This window comes from Lemur catta, chromosome 26 (assembly GCF_020740605.2).
Source record: "Lemur catta isolate mLemCat1 chromosome 26, mLemCat1.pri, whole genome shotgun sequence".
Classification (NCBI taxonomy): Eukaryota; Metazoa; Chordata; class Mammalia; order Primates; family Lemuridae; genus Lemur; species Lemur catta.
In genome coordinates, this window is record NC_059153.1 from 664,730 (window position 1) to 681,601 (window position 16,872).

General features: G+C 43.5%; 1 protein-coding gene across 2 annotated transcripts in view; it reads left to right on the forward strand.

Annotated features, from left to right (window-relative positions):
* TET2 (tet methylcytosine dioxygenase 2) overlaps positions 1 to 16,555 on the forward strand; it is an 80,070-nt gene extending 63,515 nt beyond the window's left edge. For both annotated transcript variants that reach the window (XM_045537389.1, XM_045537390.1), the window contains 5 exons: positions 2,961 to 3,111; positions 4,879 to 4,968; positions 7,661 to 7,798; positions 9,246 to 9,600; positions 11,645 to 16,555. In XM_045537389.1, the coding sequence (XP_045393345.1) occupies positions 2,961 to 3,111; positions 4,879 to 4,968; positions 7,661 to 7,798; positions 9,246 to 9,600; positions 11,645 to 13,107 (2,197 nt within the window). In that variant the 3' untranslated portion in view covers positions 13,108 to 16,555. The remainder of the gene's footprint in view (positions 1 to 2,960; positions 3,112 to 4,878; positions 4,969 to 7,660; positions 7,799 to 9,245; positions 9,601 to 11,644) is intronic.
* The last annotated feature ends 317 nt before the right edge of the window (positions 16,556 to 16,872 follow it).

Sequence of the window (16,872 nt, forward strand, 5' to 3'; positions counted from 1 at the left end):
ATGAAAGTGTGACTTGACTTTCTATGACATGATCCAAAATTCGCGGTGTGTACCTGTCAGTCTACTTCTGAAAACAAGTAGTCGGAAGATAAGACTTATAAACTTAATGATGGACTACCTTTTAATCTACCCTAACTCTACTATTCTGTCTTAAAAATATATATACGTAGGCCCCTTTAATCAGAAAGAAAATAAAAGTTAAGGTACCTTGGGCTCATATTAGTAATGCCATTTCTGCTCAGCATTTAGTCACATTGCATTGTTGTTTTTTTGGTTGTTTGTTTTTTTGACGCAGAGTCCCACTCTGTCACCCGGGCTAGAGTGCTGTGGCGTCAGCCTGGCTCACAGCAACCTCAAACTCCTGGGCTCAAGTGATCCTCCCACCTCAGCCTCCCAAGTAGCTGGGACTACAGGCATGCGCCACCATGCCCGGCTAATTTTTCTATATATTTTTAGTTGTCTAGCTAATTTCTTTCTACTTTTAGTAGAGACGGGTCTCGCTCTTGCTCAGGCTGGTCTCAAACTCCTGACCTCAAGCGATCCACCCGCCTCGGCCTCCCAGAGTCCTGGAATGACAGGTGTGAGCCACCGCGCCCGGCCACACTTTTAATTATTTAAATAATTTTAAGCTTGCATTCCTATGCATGCTAAGATCGATTCTCCAAATTAAAAAAAATGTATACTTATTAATAAATACGTGGTTAAAATAGACACCCAATGGCAATAGAGACTTCGCTCAGAAATAGCTTTTGAAGTTTCTTCCAACCCGTAAATAAATTTTATTTCATGGCTGGCAGAAGTTAAACTTAAGACTTTTTGCCAAGAACAGAGAATAATCTCAGATTGGGGGCTGCTGACTCAGTTTCACGTTCAAGGCTGTGTGAACCTCACTGAGTTCTCACAGATAAACGTCTGTGCCCACACGTCCCCAAACACCCGCTGGGAGTCCAGAAAAGATCTCTGAGAGCGTCTTCCAGTGAGAAAGTCACAGACTGATCTTTACATTTCGTTTGAGCCGAACCAGCTGTTTCTCCTTTAGAGATTCCCTTTGAGATTTCCGTCTCATGACTAAGCCTAACCAATGCTTTTTGGCAAGTAAGAGTGGTGGGAGTGTAGCTGTCATCGTCATCGTCAGACACTGAGAGCCAGACGTGCCTTCTGCCATGGTGGGTGACGGTAAACATTTTAAGAAACTTTGTTATACAAATTTTCAAACATACCTAAAAGGAAGAGTACAATATAAAGAATCCCATGAGCCTGTCACATGGCTTTAGTGTTTATCAACATTGCATCAATATTGTTTTGTGTGTTTCTCTCACACTTCTATCCCCACCCCCACCCCCACTAGTATTTTAAAGGGTGAAAGATTTATTCTGAAGGGAAACCAGAGCATCCCGCTAGTATTTCAAAGCAAAACTCAGAGAGTTTATCATCTCACCCGTGAACATGTTAGTAGGTCTCTCGATCAGATAAAGACTCTTTTACAGAACCTACTCATGATGTCATTATCATTCATCTCAAAATTGGCAATGACTCTTTAATATCATTTAATATTCAGACCATGTCTGTTCCAATTCCCTGATCAGATCCTATGTCAAAAAATGCACAGGCTGGGCCCGGTGGTTCACACCTGTAATCCCAGCACTCTGGGAGGCCGAGGTGGGAGGATCGCTCGAGGTCAGGAGTTCGAGACCAGCCTGAGCAAGAGCGAGACCCTGTCTCTGCTAAAAATAGAAAGAAATTATCTGGACAGCTAAAAATATATATAGAAAAAATTAGCTGGGCATGGTGGCACATGCCTGTAGTCCCAGCTACTCGGGAGGCTGAGGCAGGAGGATCACTTGAGCCCAGGAGTTTGAGGTTGCTGTGAGCGAGGCTGACGCCACGGCACTCTAGCCCGGGTGACAGAGTGAGACTCTGTCTCAAAAAAAAAAAAAAAGAAAGAAAGAAAAAAAAAAAGCCCCAGTTTAGAAGGTAAATTATATGATTTACAAGTCTCTTTATTTATAATAGTTTCCCCTCCTCTCTTTTTTTTTTAATGTATTTTTTTGTTAAACAGACTGTGTGATTTCTCTCTGTAAAAGCTCCCACATTTTAGATTTGCCTGATTTCATCTTTCTTTTGGTGGTTATTCCTCCATCCCTGGTATCTTCTGGAGACGGGTAGTTAGAGTGATACTTACATAACATGTGTACACATTGGTAAAAATGCTTCAAAGTGGTGCTGAAATCTCCCACTTCTTTTTTTTTTCTTTTTTCAGCATATTATGGGGGTACAAATGTTTAGGTTACGTATATTGCCTTTGCCCCACCAGAGTCAGAGCTTCAAGCATGTCCATCCTAGACAGTGCACAGCGCACCCATTAGCTGTGAATATACCCATCCCCTCCTCCCCAGCCACCTGGCCGACACCCGATGAATGTTATTACTATATGTGCACTTAAATGTTAAGTCAGTTAATAGCAATTTGATGGTGAGTACTTGTGGTGGTTGTTTTTCCATTCTTGGGATACTTCACTTAGTAGAATGGGCTCCAGCTCCATCCAGGATAATACAAGAGGTGCTAGATCACCACTGTGTTTTGTGGCTGAGTAGAACTCCGTGGTACACGTAGACCATATTTTATTAATCCACTCATGTACTGATGGGCACTTGGGTTGTTTCCACATCTTTGCAGTTGTGAATTGTGCTGCTATAAACATTTGAGTGGTGCTACGGATCCGGGAGTGTTTCATTTGTCAACATTTTCAAACTGTAAAACCATGTGTAATTTTCTGTGTATTATGCTGCCATAATTTTAATTGTGTTTTAAAGTCAGTTGAAATAGTTCTGTGTTAGAGTAGTTCAGAGTTAGACTAGACTTCTTTGCAAACTCAGTTTGCATCTGTGCACTCAGAATATGAGATTGGCAACCCGGATGATGCTGTCCACGGCCATGAACTTGATCCTTTGATTTCTCAGGAGAACGTGTGCCTGTCAGGGGCTGGACCCAGAGACCTGCGGGGCCTCCTTTTCTTTCGGCTGTTCCTGGAGCATGTACTACAACGGGTGTAAGTTTGCCAGAAGCAAGATCCCGAGGAAATTTAAGCTGCTTGGGGACGACCCAAAAGAGGTTAGTTTATGTCCTGATGTATCTCCTCATTTTTCATAGAGGATTGATGATCATAGATTATTAAGTGAACAGCATGACATATATTGAATCAACAAAATTTTAGCCAAACTGTAGACACACACACTATTTTGTAAAGTTGCCATAATGATAACCATGTTATACCAAAGTCGATAAAACTTAAGCAACGTAAGATCTTCCTACATATGGCCTTTTAGATTTATTCTTTATGTTAACGGCAGAGTTTTAAAGAGCTGTCTCTTCGGTATTGAAACTAAATGAGAATTGTTGACGGTTCTCTCATCTTTTCAATCTCAGTTATAGAAGTTGTGTTCACGACTGCCACATTCAGAACTGTTGAGTCCCATTTAACAACATACCATCAGGTTTATGTAACAAAGTGACTAATGAATGCATTCAAGTAACAAAAACATCTATATTTTAATATAAATCTGCAGTTGAATTAAGTGAACATTGATTTCTCATATTGAAGTCACTTGTTTTTGTCCTGCCTCTAGAATATACATTTCTTAAAATATAATTTGCAAACTGATATCATATTTAACTTTTGGGCAGCATGCAGTCTAGAATACAGATGTTCCTTGACTTAAAATAGTTTCAACTTACGATGGGACCATTGTAAATCAAAAGTCCATTTAATACTCTAATAAATCCACCATAAAGTCAAAAAAGTCTTAAGTCAAACCATTGTAGGACTGTCTATGTGCTAACTGAATGTTAGAAATGACCAAATTTTCAGTTACTCTGTACCCCTTATAATTATCGTTTAAATCTTAAATACAACTAAAATGTATATTTATGCTGTGGTTGATATTGATGTGTCCTTCTAAACAAAAAAATGGTGACTATATAATGGTAAATGTAAGTATAATAAAGTAAGTACAAAAACTCCTGAAATCATGATATAGACTTTCTTCAAAGGATCATGTTTTCAGTAATAAACACATTACTTAAATATTGTAGACAGCTTTTTAACTAGGTTTCTTTTAAACCAAACCTAGGAAAATCTTCCCTCTGTTAGGTACGAGCACCGTGCTCAGAGACCTCCTCACCTTCTCAAATTTACATCTCTGTCAGGTATAAGTATGAATGGAACAACTGAATATCACTACCTATTGTTTTTAAAAGACTATTGTAAAATCTATTCTTCATGACCAGGGTGGCTGGGAGAATAACTGAGCATTTCCGCTTTCAAGTAAACTCTGTAAAGTTTTTCATAGATACCACATTCTAGTTCTGAGAATTTTATCCATATTTGAAGTGTCCAGTAATTTTTGGTTCTAGGGAGACATCATTTCAACTTTTGAAATGAAAAATATAAAGATTGGAAACAGACAAACTAAGCCGAATAAATTCTTCCAACGGTTGGTTCATCTTCCTTGGCTGCCACTCAGTGAGAGTGAACTTCTTAAAGACCCTATGACTTCATTCTCCTCACCCTACCACAAGGCTAAGTTTTATTTATAAAATGCCAAGTATCTGCATGCAAAGCAGAAAATCAATTAATCTCACCAAAAAAAATTCCAAAAAGCTAGATATTTAATTTAATACAACATACACAAATGGGTGATAGAAGGTCCGTACTTTTCATTTAGAAATAGTCGTTTTTAAGATGCTTTAGTTATTTGTAATAAGAAAGGCACTATATACTGTCTTTTGGATCCAATACGTAGGAAGAATAATCGGATAGCCTCTCTTATACAGAGGAAGGATTATTTTTTAATGTGTGGAATTATTCATTATTTGCAGGAAGAGAAACTGGAGTCTCATTTGCAAAACCTGTCCACTCTTATGGCACCAACGTACAAGAAACTTGCACCCGATGCATACAATAATCAGGTAAGTTTAAGTAATTATCTACAGTGACTGTAACAATGGGAAATGGTATTCCGTTAAGCCACGGGAAACTTTATCGTGACGTAAGTAAGTTCATCTTAGCAAGTTCATCTTTTGGCCATCACGAACTAATAGGGACTGGATTTACCTTTACACGTTTAAGAATAAAACAGACGAAATATAGCGAACGATGGTTTTTAGACCTAGAACAAGAAGCAGCTCAAGAGACAATGATACCGGAAAGAAGGGAAATAAAAACATGAACTCGTGGTTGCCCTTGGCTTAATTTCTGAAGAGAGTGTTAGGCTCCAGGAAAGGGAGTCGGAACCCAAACATACTCCAGAATTATCTCTGCATTAAGGAGACAAAGTTCAGAATTTGGGAAGGTCACAGTGTCTAGAATTCCCGGTTCAGAATGCCAGCAAGGAGGCAGCGGCGCTGAGAAAGCTCCGGAGATGTGCACAGGGCTCCGCTCGAGTGTTTGGCTGAACTCTGAACAGCGCTCGCTGTAAGGAAGCCACCGAGGCTGCAGGAAGAGCCAGCAGAGCAGCAGGTCTCGTGCAGGAGCTGGAAGAGTTCTTCCTACCAGCCAGAGAGAGAAGACCTCATAATCTACAAGCTATCAAGTAAAATATTCAGAATTGTATTGCTTTGGTAGTGGAAGCAGATCGGGCCGTTCGGGTCTCATCTAAATATGTTTAAAATCAGGACTTAACAGGATCAAAATGATTCTAAGTAATGTAACAGCATCCCACAACAAAGACTGGGGGGGAAAAATTCTAACAACCAAAAAGGTAATATTCATAATATCCAGCATCCCATCAAAAAATACAAGCACACAAAGAAGCCATAAAAATATGACCCATAGGGAGAAAAGTCAATAGAAATAGTCCCAGAAGTGACATAGAATATGTAGAAAAGGTTGTTAAAATGGTCACCATATTCCATATGCTCAGAAAGTCAGAGAAAATCATGAGTACGGCAAGGAAATAGAGAAAGACAGAAAAAAAAAGACCCACATGGAAGTGCTAGAAATAAAATATTATATCTAGATAAAAATACAGGAGATGGAATTAACAGAAGATTAGTAAGCTTGAAGACAGCAATAGAAAATTTTTAATATAAAGAGAAAAAAACTGAAAAAAAAAATTAAATAGATCAAAGACGTATAGAGCAGTATTTTTACACTACTATATGTGTAATTGGAGTCTCAGAAAAAAGTGGGAGACGGAATTTTTTTTTAAGTGGCCACAATTTTTTCAGATTCATTCAAAATAATAAATCCACAGACTCCAGAAGCTCAGCAAACCCCAAGTGAAAAAGCAAAATGAAAGACATGAGGAACACTACATAAAAACACATCACAATCAGTTTGCTTACAGTAAACCTGAAAAGCAAACGGAAATTTAAAAAGACATTACATATATCGGGGGAAAACGATAAAGACAGGAGACTTCATGTTGGAAAATGGCAAGAAAGAAGGTATAGGAGTTATTTTGAGTTTTCTATTTCCATACCGATTTTCTGTCTACTTTTCTGTCAATTATTGAGAGATGTATTAAAATCTCCGACTATAATTGTGGATTTTTCTATTTTTTTTTAGTCCTATCAGTTTTTGTTTTATAACTGTTGAAGTTCTGTTATTAGGTGCATAACTATTTAGCATTATCACGTTCTTTTGATGAACTGACTCTTCTATCATTATCAAAAGACCTTCTGTAATCTTGTAACATTCTTTGCTATAAATCTATGTTGTCCGTATAGTCATTCCAGCTTGCTTCTGATTGAGGTTAACATAATGTATTTCTTTTTCCTACTCATGTACTTTTAACTTATTTGCGTTACTCTGTTTAAAGTGGTTTTCTTGGTTTTTGGTTTTTAAATTTAATATCACAAGTTCTGCCTTTTAATTAGAGGTGTTAAAAACAATTTACATTTAATGTGGTTATTGATACTGCTGGGTGTAAGTAAACCATCTTGCTATTTGTTTTATATTTGCCTTTTTTGTTCCTTTTTTTTTTTTTTTTAACTTTTTTGGATTGATTCCATTTTTCTCTTTACTGGCTGATTAGCTATATATTTTGTTAAGCGGTGCTTGCTTTAGCTTTACAGTGTGGTCTTTAACTTCTGACAGTCTACAGCCAGGTAATACACCAGTCAATATAGAGTTTAAGAACTTCACAAGGCCGGGCGCGGTGGCTCACGCCTGTCATCCCAGCACTCTGGGAGGCCGAGGAGGGAGGATCGCTCGAGGTCAGGAGTTCGAGACCAGCCTGAGCAAGAGCGAGACCCCGTCTCTACTAAAAATAGAAAGAAATTATATGGACAGCTAAAAATATATATAGAAAAAATTAGCCGGGCATGGTGGCTCATGCCTATAGTCCCAGCTACTCGGGAGGCCGAGGCAGGAGGATCGCTTGAGCCCAGGAGTTTGAGGTTGCTGTGAGCGAGGCTGACGCCACGGCACTCTAGCCTGGGTGACAGAGTGAGACTCTGTCTCAAAAATAAAATAAAATAAAATAAAAAATAAAACCTTGACCACGTCCAGGTGTTTGCCCTATTTTGTGTCAGTCCATTTTGCTTCCAGATGTCAAGTGCAAAACATTTTTTAAAGCTCCAAAAAGTCTACCCACTCACGAGTCTCTTTGTCAAAGCGTAAAACTAACTGCTTTGCCTGCCCGCTTTGCTGTTTCAGATCGAATACGAGCACAGGGCGCCGGAGTGCCGTCTGGGCCTGAAGGAAGGCCGTCCCTTCTCAGGGGTCACCGCGTGCCTGGACTTCTGTGCCCACGCCCACAGGGACCTGCACAACATGCAGAACGGCAGCACGCTGGTAGGTGCGGCTGGGGCAGCCTGGCAGCTTCAGTGCCCGTTGCCCAGTAGTTAAGCACAAAACAAAACAAACACAGGCCGGGCGCGGTGGCTCACGCCTGTAATCCTAGCACCCTGGGAGAGCAAGGCGGGAGAATCACTTGAGGCTGGGAATTTGAGACCAGCCTGGGCAACACAGCAAGACCCCATCTCTATAAAAAAATTTTTTTTAATTAGCTGGCTACAGTGGTTGTGCCTGTAGTTCTAGCTACTCAGGAGGTTGAGGCGGGAGGATCACTTGAGCCCAGGAATTGGAGGCTGCAGTGAGCTGTGATCGTACCACTCTGCTCCAGCCTGGGCACCACAGTGAGACCCCCATCTATTAATATTAAGAAAACAAAAAAATCTTTCATCAAAACCAATGTAATTGACTGTTAAATTACCAAAACAACAGAAGTAGCTTTTCCTCCCACTTTTCAGAGTACCCACTTGAATATGATGATATTTCACAAAAGAAATGAGAGACGAGAAACAGTAAGTTAGGTTTGACAGAGTCCAGAGGAGGAGAGAAAAAAGACAGATAAAAACGGCGTTAAGTTGCATATTCCCTGTCATGATAGAGTCCTTAACTTCATTTTTTTTTTAGATTTTTACTTTGGTATCTGGTGGAAATTTCTTAAACAGTGAATTTCTTACACTGAGTTAGGTGTCGGGAGTGAGGAAGGCTTTGAAATTTCTTTGTGTACGAAAGTATGAGATGCACTCTGGGAGGCCGAGGCGGGAGGATCGCTCGAGGTCAGGAGTTCGAGACCAGCCTGAGCAAGAGCGAGACCCCGTCTCTAGTAACAATAGAAAGAAATGATCTGGACAACTAAAAATATATAGAGAAAAATGAGCCAGGCATGGTGGCGCATGCCTGTAGTCCCAGCTACTCGGGAGGCTGAGGCAGGAGGATCGCTTGAGCCCAGGAGTCTGAGGTTGCTGTGAGCGAGGCTGACGCCACGGCACTCACTCTAGCCCGGGTGACAGAGTGAGACTCTGTCTCAAAAAAGAAAAAGTATGAGATGAAGCGAAGGTGATGCCGCCCAGATCACGGGAGGGTCATTAGGTAGAGGAAACGTTTAGCCCGGTTTAGATGTGAAGCCTCTTCAGTCTCTGCAACGTGAAAAGCAGGCGATTGTGTCATTTTGCTGGGACGGCTGCCTCTTCCCTTCGAGTTAGGGAGGGACCCAGAGTTTCTGATACACTGAAAAAGGGGAAGGGAGGAGTGTGAACTGCTTCCATCTCCTGTTCCGTTGGGACGCTGTCTTGGTGAACAACAGACAGACACGGTTTCATGGCGACACACGCACCACCCGTCTGGCCCAGCTAAGCCGGCGACACGAATCTAGGCACCGAGAGGGAGAGAGACGCTCAGTCTTCCCCTGGGCCCGTCGCGGGGGCGGTAACCTCTCCCTCCCTCCCCCCAGGTGTGCACTCTCACCAGGGAAGACAATCGCGAAATCGGGGGGAAGCCCGAGGACGAGCAGCTGCACGTTCTGCCTCTGTACAAAGTCTCCGACGTGGACGAGTTTGGGAGCATCGAAGCTCAGGAGGAGAAAAAGCGCAACGGGTCCATCCAGGTCCTGAGCTCCTTCCGACGGAAGGTCCGGATGCTGGCGGAGCCCGTCAAGACCTGCAGGCAGAGGAAGCTGGAAGCCAAGAAGGCGGCTGCGGAGAAGCTTTCCTCCCTGGACGGCAGCGCCGGCAAGAACGAGAAGGAGAAGGCGGCCCCGTCGCGGGCAAAGCAGACGGAAAATGCCAGCCAGGCCAAGCAGCTGGCAGGTGAGTGTAAGGTGGAGCATTGCGGGTGCACGTTAGACGATGCTTGTGATAAAAGGGAACATTGCAACTCACGCCTGTCACCACAGCACTCTGGGAGGCCGAGGCGGGAGGATCGCTCGAGGTCAGGAGTTCAAGACCAGACTGAGCAAGAGCGAGACCCCGTCTCTACTAAAAATAGAAAGAAATTAGCTGGACAGCTAAAAATATATAGAGAAAAAATTAGCCGGGCGTGGTGGCGCATGCCTGTAGTCCCAGCTACTCGGGAGGCTGAGGCAGGAGGATCGCTTGAGCCCAGGAGTTTGAGGTTGCTGTGAGCGAGGCTGACACCACGGCACTCTAGCTCAGGTGACAGAGTGAGACTCTGTCTCAAAAAAAAAAAAAAGGGAACATCGCTAATTGTGGAAGGTTACATCAATCATGGTCTTAGTTTTATACCGGAATCTTCTGTAAATCTTCCGAGCCCGGCTTTGCTCTCAGAGATGGTAATGAGATTGCACCATCGATTCAGCTGGATAGAGAAGTTTGGAATTCATTCTGTAATAAACGGCAAAGTTTTAAACAGATAGATGATATGGTGAAATTAGTGTTAATTGGCCATGGCAGGTAGACCAGAGTAGAAGTGGGAGGAGTTAATAGTTTGGAGACAGACATGATAAACCAAGAGTGAGGTAATAATAAGATCTTGAATGTCAGTATTAGCAGTCAAGATGTGCAAAAACGATGCAAGTTTTCATCTTCTGAAATAGAAAAAAAAAATCAATACATTGGTGATAAAACATTGGAATGAAGAAGAAAAATTTGAGGATAACTTCCAAAGTTTTAAGCCTACGCTCAGTTGATATTTTCTTTCCATAGCACCTTGCTTTAGGTCTGCAGTTAGTATTATAAAAAAATCCAAATTTTGGAGATGGTATTGGCCTATTAGCACAAGAACGAACGTCTATCTTTTAAGTTTAGGGTACCGGTTTGCTTAGAACCCATCACCTTTGGGTTACAAAGTCAAATTCCCCTACTGATTCATTTCCAAGCCCCGAGTAACTAAGTTTAGTACTTTAGAACAATACGCTAAAGATGCTGAATACTTATGTGTTGCTTGGTTGACTTCCAGTAAGAGAAGTAAAATCCTCTTCACCCCGACACCTCCTTCAGTGGCTATGAAGTATAATCAGATAGAACTTTGTCTCTCTTCCCTTCTGACTGATTTCTGCAGATGACAATCACTTCAGTTCTCAGAACTGCCGCTGCAGTTCCAGCCATCTGTTCTTAACCCATAGGACTATTTTTTTCTTTTTTTTTTTTTAAAGCGAGGGCATCCAACAGAAGTCTGACTTTTAACAGTGTCACCTGCGGAGCTGAAAGTTTCTCTAAAGCGTTATCTACGATTACGTGGATTTCCTTTCTGGAAAGGAAACATAGACGGTGCTTTTTCTGTTCCGGTGAATGTCATGCTTTTTCGCGTAACATTCCTGAATCTTCCGTAGCTCATCTCAGTGTGACTTTAGTGTAACTATGTCCCTCATTCTGTTGCCCGCCAGGCGTTAGAGAAACAAAGCACAGTAAGACGTGGTCCCTTCCCTTCTAGGAGCTCAGCAACGGGGGTGGGAACGGGGCTAAACACAGAGAATTACCGTGCATTTGACTATTGCTCTGTCACGTGGATGCTTGCAGTGGGCTCTGCAAAGGCCCCAGAAGATGAGGAGCCAGAATCTTCCCTGGGGAAGGGATGACCAAGCCAAGGACGGGGAAGGGGGAGGGCATGTTTAGAAGCTCCAGACAAGGTGCTGCTCTCACCGCAGTGGCTTTGCGGGTTTATTGAGCTTTTCTTGACTCCCCGTGCTAAGTGCTGCGTTTCACCTCTGACACCGTAGACACAGACGGTTGTGCCGGGCGGCGATCGTCACCCTGACTTAGCTCTTGTCTTTGCACGGCGGGTGCCGTGTGACCCCGGGGGTGTTTCTCGCGTGTGTTTAAGCGTCCTCACCGGCCTTGATAACGCAGTCATCAAGCGTGTGTGTCTGTCCCCACCCTCTCTCCCTGTCCACAGAACTCCTGCGACCTCCAGGGCCCGTCCTGCAGCAGCCCCCGCCCCAGCCTCTGCAGAAAGAGCCACCGCAGGGACAGCCGCAGGGACCCCAGCCGCCACACCACCCCGCGACTCATCATCCTCAGCCCGACGCCGTGGGCTCTTACTCTGCTCCCGGACCCCCCAGTCCCTACATGAGACAGCCCCACCCGGTCAGCCCTTACCCCGGCGCGTCACACCCTGCGGACATGTACGGAGGTGCCACCTCCACGAACCTCTATCCCCCCGTGCCCCCCGCCGCGGGTTCCTACCGGAGCCCCTCCAACGCCGTGAGCCCCTACCCCGGGCTCCTGGCCCAGAGCCCCCAGTACCCGTCGTACCAGTGCAATGGCACCGCCTCGGTGGACAGCGGCCCCCCGTACCTGGGGCCCTACTCCCCCCAGTCGCAGCCCGTGGACCACCTGTACAGGTGCCCCAGCCAGGACCCCCTCCCCAAGCTCGGCCTCCCGCCCATCCACACGCTCTACCAGCCGCGGTTTGGAACCAGCCAGAGCTTTGCCTCCAGGTACTTGGGTTACGGGAACCCAAGCGTGCCGGGCGATGCCTTCAGCCATTGCACCATCAGACCCAGCGTGCACCACGGGGGGACTTTCGCTCCTTATGCCACCACTCCCGAGGCCGACGGCGACTTCGTGGGAGCCGTCTCCAGGCTCCCCCCCAGTCTGAGCGGTGCGAACGTGGACTGTAACAACGGTGACCATCACGCCCCGTCTCACCTGATCCACGGCTACGGCCCGGCCCCGGGCAGGTTCCCTGGCTCCCTGCACGCTCTGCAGCTCCAGGACAAGGAGGACAACCTGCTTCCCCCCACGGCGAACGGGCTGTCCAAGATGCTCCCGGGTGTCCCCCACGACAGGACTGCCTGCGTCCAGGACATGTCCCTGACACCAGGGGAGGCTCCCGGTCAGGACAAGCCGCAGGTGGCTCCTGCAGCTGCAGACGAGGACGAGGTCTGGTCGGACAGCGAGCAGAGCTTTCTGGATCCCGACATCGGTGGCGTGGCTGTGGCCCCCACGCACGGGTCCATCCTCATCGAGTGTGCCAAGCGCGAGCTTCACGCCACCACCCCCCTGAAGAATCCCAACCGGAACCACCCCACGAGGATCTCCCTGGTCTTCTACCAGCACAAGAGCATGAACGAGCCCAAACACGGGCTGGCCCTCTGGGAGGCGAAGATGGCCGAGAAGGCCCGGGAGAAGGAGGAGGAGTGTGAGAAGTACGGCCCGGACCACGTGCCGCAGAAAACCCACGGGAAGAAGGTGAAGCGGGAGCCCCCGGAGTCGCAGGAGCCCCCCGAGCCCACCTACCTGCGCTTCTTCAAGTCCCTGGCCGAGAAGACGACGTCCCTGACCACTGACTCCACGGTGACCACCTCGCCATACGCCTTCACCCGGGTCACAGGGCCTTACAACAGATATATCTGATGTCGCCGCCCTCGACAAAGCCACTGCCGACCCGGCAGTGGAGCGGTGCTCATGGCGTGGGGCAGTGGGGACAGGCACAGTGTTCATGGCAAACGTGGTGAGAGAAGCCTCAGCTCACCAGCAAAAAAAAAAAAAAAAAAGAGGTGATCTTACCCTAGCACTTAATTTCTGCTGACTCCCAAGTGGTCACAGGTGGCTCCAAGGAGAAAGACCAAAGCATCCTATGCAAAACGAAGGTGGACGGTGGGGTGGGGGGGGGAAACGTTCTGCAATTTACATTTTTAAACACTGGTTCTATTACTGGACGAGATGATACGTCAATGTGATTTGTTTGTTTTTTTTTCCCCCCCCCCTCCGCTTACAGCTCTGCACATCTGTGACCACTTTTAATAATAGTGAGTTTGCATAGTCATGGAACACAAACCAGACAAGTACTGTAGTCTCACGGTGACAGGAATCTTAACCTACCATCTGGTGCTGAATACACGATGTACTCAAATACTGGAAACGATGGCTTTTGGACGTGGCAGTTCTTACTGTAACCTTAATATTAACTCTTATTTATCAAACTAGCTACAGGAAAAACCAACGAATGGCAGCAAAACACTGAAATTGTTTGGTTGTGCTAAGAAATGGTGCTAAGACAATGGTGTCTTTAACAGTTGAAATTTTAATGCCTTTATGTCATCAAGATGCTATCAGTATACTCCAGTGCCCTCGAGTAAGCGGGGCACCTTTTCATTCAACTTTTTACCGTCATTACCTGTTCTTACACAAGCTTAGTTTTTAAGATGTGGACATTTTAAAAGCCCTCTGGATTTTGGTCATCCGGTGACGTCCTTGTAGGACAATAAACATATATATGTACATATATACACAGACCTATGTGTATGTGCACACACGTATGTGTATGAATATTTTAAATGATGTTTTAGAAGCACTTTGTCTACCTAAGCTTTGACAACTTGAACAATGCTAAGGTACTGAGACGTTTTAAAAAAAAAAAACAACAACAAAAGTTTACTTTCCTTTTAGAATGCAAAGTTGATCTCTTTTTTTTTAATGAAACAAGGAAAGCTTTTAAACTATTTTTTTTTTTTGCTTTTCGCCATGTATCTGCCCGATGAGCAAGATGTCCATTTTTTTTAACACAAGCCAGTCAGATCCAAAACGGGGCTCGCTGGATTCAAGGGAGTACGTCAGTCCCACCGCACACGCGTGTTTTTGGTGCTCACCTCACATCTTATACTGTAAGACAGTTTTTCTACGGAACCGTATGACAAGTTCATTGCTCAGATATGTACAGTTTCAAGGATTTTCTGTGAACTGCAGGTCATAGTTAGCAGCATGCTAGAGAGTCAACAGAGCTAATTCTCTTCAGCCCATGCTGCTCTGTGGATCTGTCTGCTCTTCAGAGAATTTTCTGGCAGCCTGCCTTGGTGTTGATAATTATGTACATTGTGATGTCGTCATTTCTTAGCTGAAATGTCCTCTTTCCCTGGGGAAGACTGAGCAGACTGATGCCTGCATGAGATAAACAAACAGGGTTAGTTCCATGTGAATCTGTTGGTTCAAAACAAACAAACAAACAAACAAACAAACAAAAAAACAGGCAGCTGGTTTGCTGTGGTGGTTTTAAATCATTAATTTGTATAAAGACGCGGAAGAATTGTATAGTAAATTAAATTGTAAACAAAACTTTTTTTAACACAATGCTTTAGTATTTTAGTACTGTAAAAAAAAGAAATTTAAATATATACATACATATCTATAGATAGATATATATATGGATTTGAAGCAGAATTCACATCACGATGGTGCTACTCAGCCTGCTACAAATGTATCATAATGTGAGCTAAGAATTCAGTAAAGGTTTGAGTGATGTTCCTACTTGTCATAATACCTCAACACTAGCTTGGCAATAGGATTTGGAACTGAGAGTGAAAGCTTATAGCATCGTGTACCATCATTTTTTTTTTCCAAGTCTTTTTTTTATTATTATTATTATTAAAAACATACCTTTTTTTTTCAATACTTGATTTCTTAGCAAGTATAACTTGAACTTCAACCTTTTTGTTCTAAAAATTCAGGGATATTTCAGCTCATGTTCTCCTTATGCCAACGTGACACCTGTGTTTATGTAAAAAAAAATGTTTGTAGGTTAATAAATATATTCTTTGTCAGGGATTTAACCCTTTTATTTTGAATCCCTCCTCTTTTTCTTGTATATGTAAACTGGTGTAACAGACTAATTTTGTAAATCTGTTGGCTCTTTTTATTGTAAAGAAAAGCATTTTAGAAGTTTGAGGAAACTTTTTGACTGTTTTAAGCAGGAAAAAAAAAATTACATGAAAATAGAATGCACTGAGCTGATAAAGGGAAAATCTGTAAGGCGGGAGTTTGGCAAGTGGCTGTTGGCTAGAGTCTTAACTCTCTAAATAAAGTTTTTGATCCTGTACTCGATACAGGCACATACTCCATGAGGACTTCCCCCAACGGGCAAAACACCTAGAGGTATGGTGTGCGGTAGACTCTACAATTACCTTTTGGCCTGAGTACATTTAACTAACATTTCAAATAAACTCTTCATCAAAGGAGCCCTTTGGGTTTAATTGGTCCAATCTTTATAAGATGGATTTTGTCCTTTAAAAAAAAAAAGAAATGAGTTTTTGGCTGCGTCCGATTTACAAACATTTCGCAAAATGTTTGCTTGCATACAAACCAGAAGGATTGTCGTGTTTTACACAGACCATGATATCCAACCCCAAATATTTGGTTACTGCATGTGCATTCGGTGATATGAGTCAGCCACCCTTCATGAATATTTGGTTTCTGTATCATCCACCGTCATTTGTCAAACTGCCGGCCAAAAAGCAGGAAGTATAGTTGGGGTGGGGAGGGTTAGGGAGATTAGGTCAGGAGGAAGAGGAGGAGGAGGAGGAGAGGAAATTGAGGGGCGAATTGTAAATATCAGATCTCTACTTGTAAATATCAAACCTGCCTCAGTTAGAACGGATTGGGAAGCAGATCTACAGTTTGCTTGTCTCGGAATATCAGGTTGACTATATAGCCATACTTGAAAACGCTTCTGAGTGGTGTCAACTTTACTTGAATGAATTCTTTTCATCTTGATTGACGCACAGTGATGTACAGCTCACTTCTAAAGCTAGCGGTTACCGTGTGTAGGAAACTTTTGCAGTTTGACACTAAGATAATGAATTTCTGTGTGCATTTTTTTTTCTACGCTTTATTTTTTTTAACTTTTAGTTTCATTTCGTTTCCATGAGATGTTTGATTTGTTTATAAGAAAAAAAATCTGAGGATGGTTATAAATACTGTAAGTATTGTAATGTTATGAATGCAGGTTATTTGAAAGCTCTTTATTATTATATCATTCCTGATAACGCTATGTGAGTGTTTTTAATAAAATTTATATTTATTTAATGCACTCTAAGCACTGTCTCGCTGAAGTTTGTTTGGGATGAAAAAAAAATTGGTTTTTAAAGATATTTTTGAGACGGTTGTTCTTGTTATTAAAGTATAATTTAATATCTAAATAATTAAGACCAAAGTTTTCATCTCTTCCTCTCCTTTGCCGCGTGCTGGGGGGGTCTTTCTGTCCACTGACCACAGCTGAGAGCTCCCTAAGCTGACTCCTACAGCCCTACTCGAGCAGGGACCCCAACTCCCTCCCCTGACGAAACAGACAATTTTTCTTTCCAGCTCTCCCTTTAGCCTGTTCACTTTGCGTGTGCAGACAGGGCG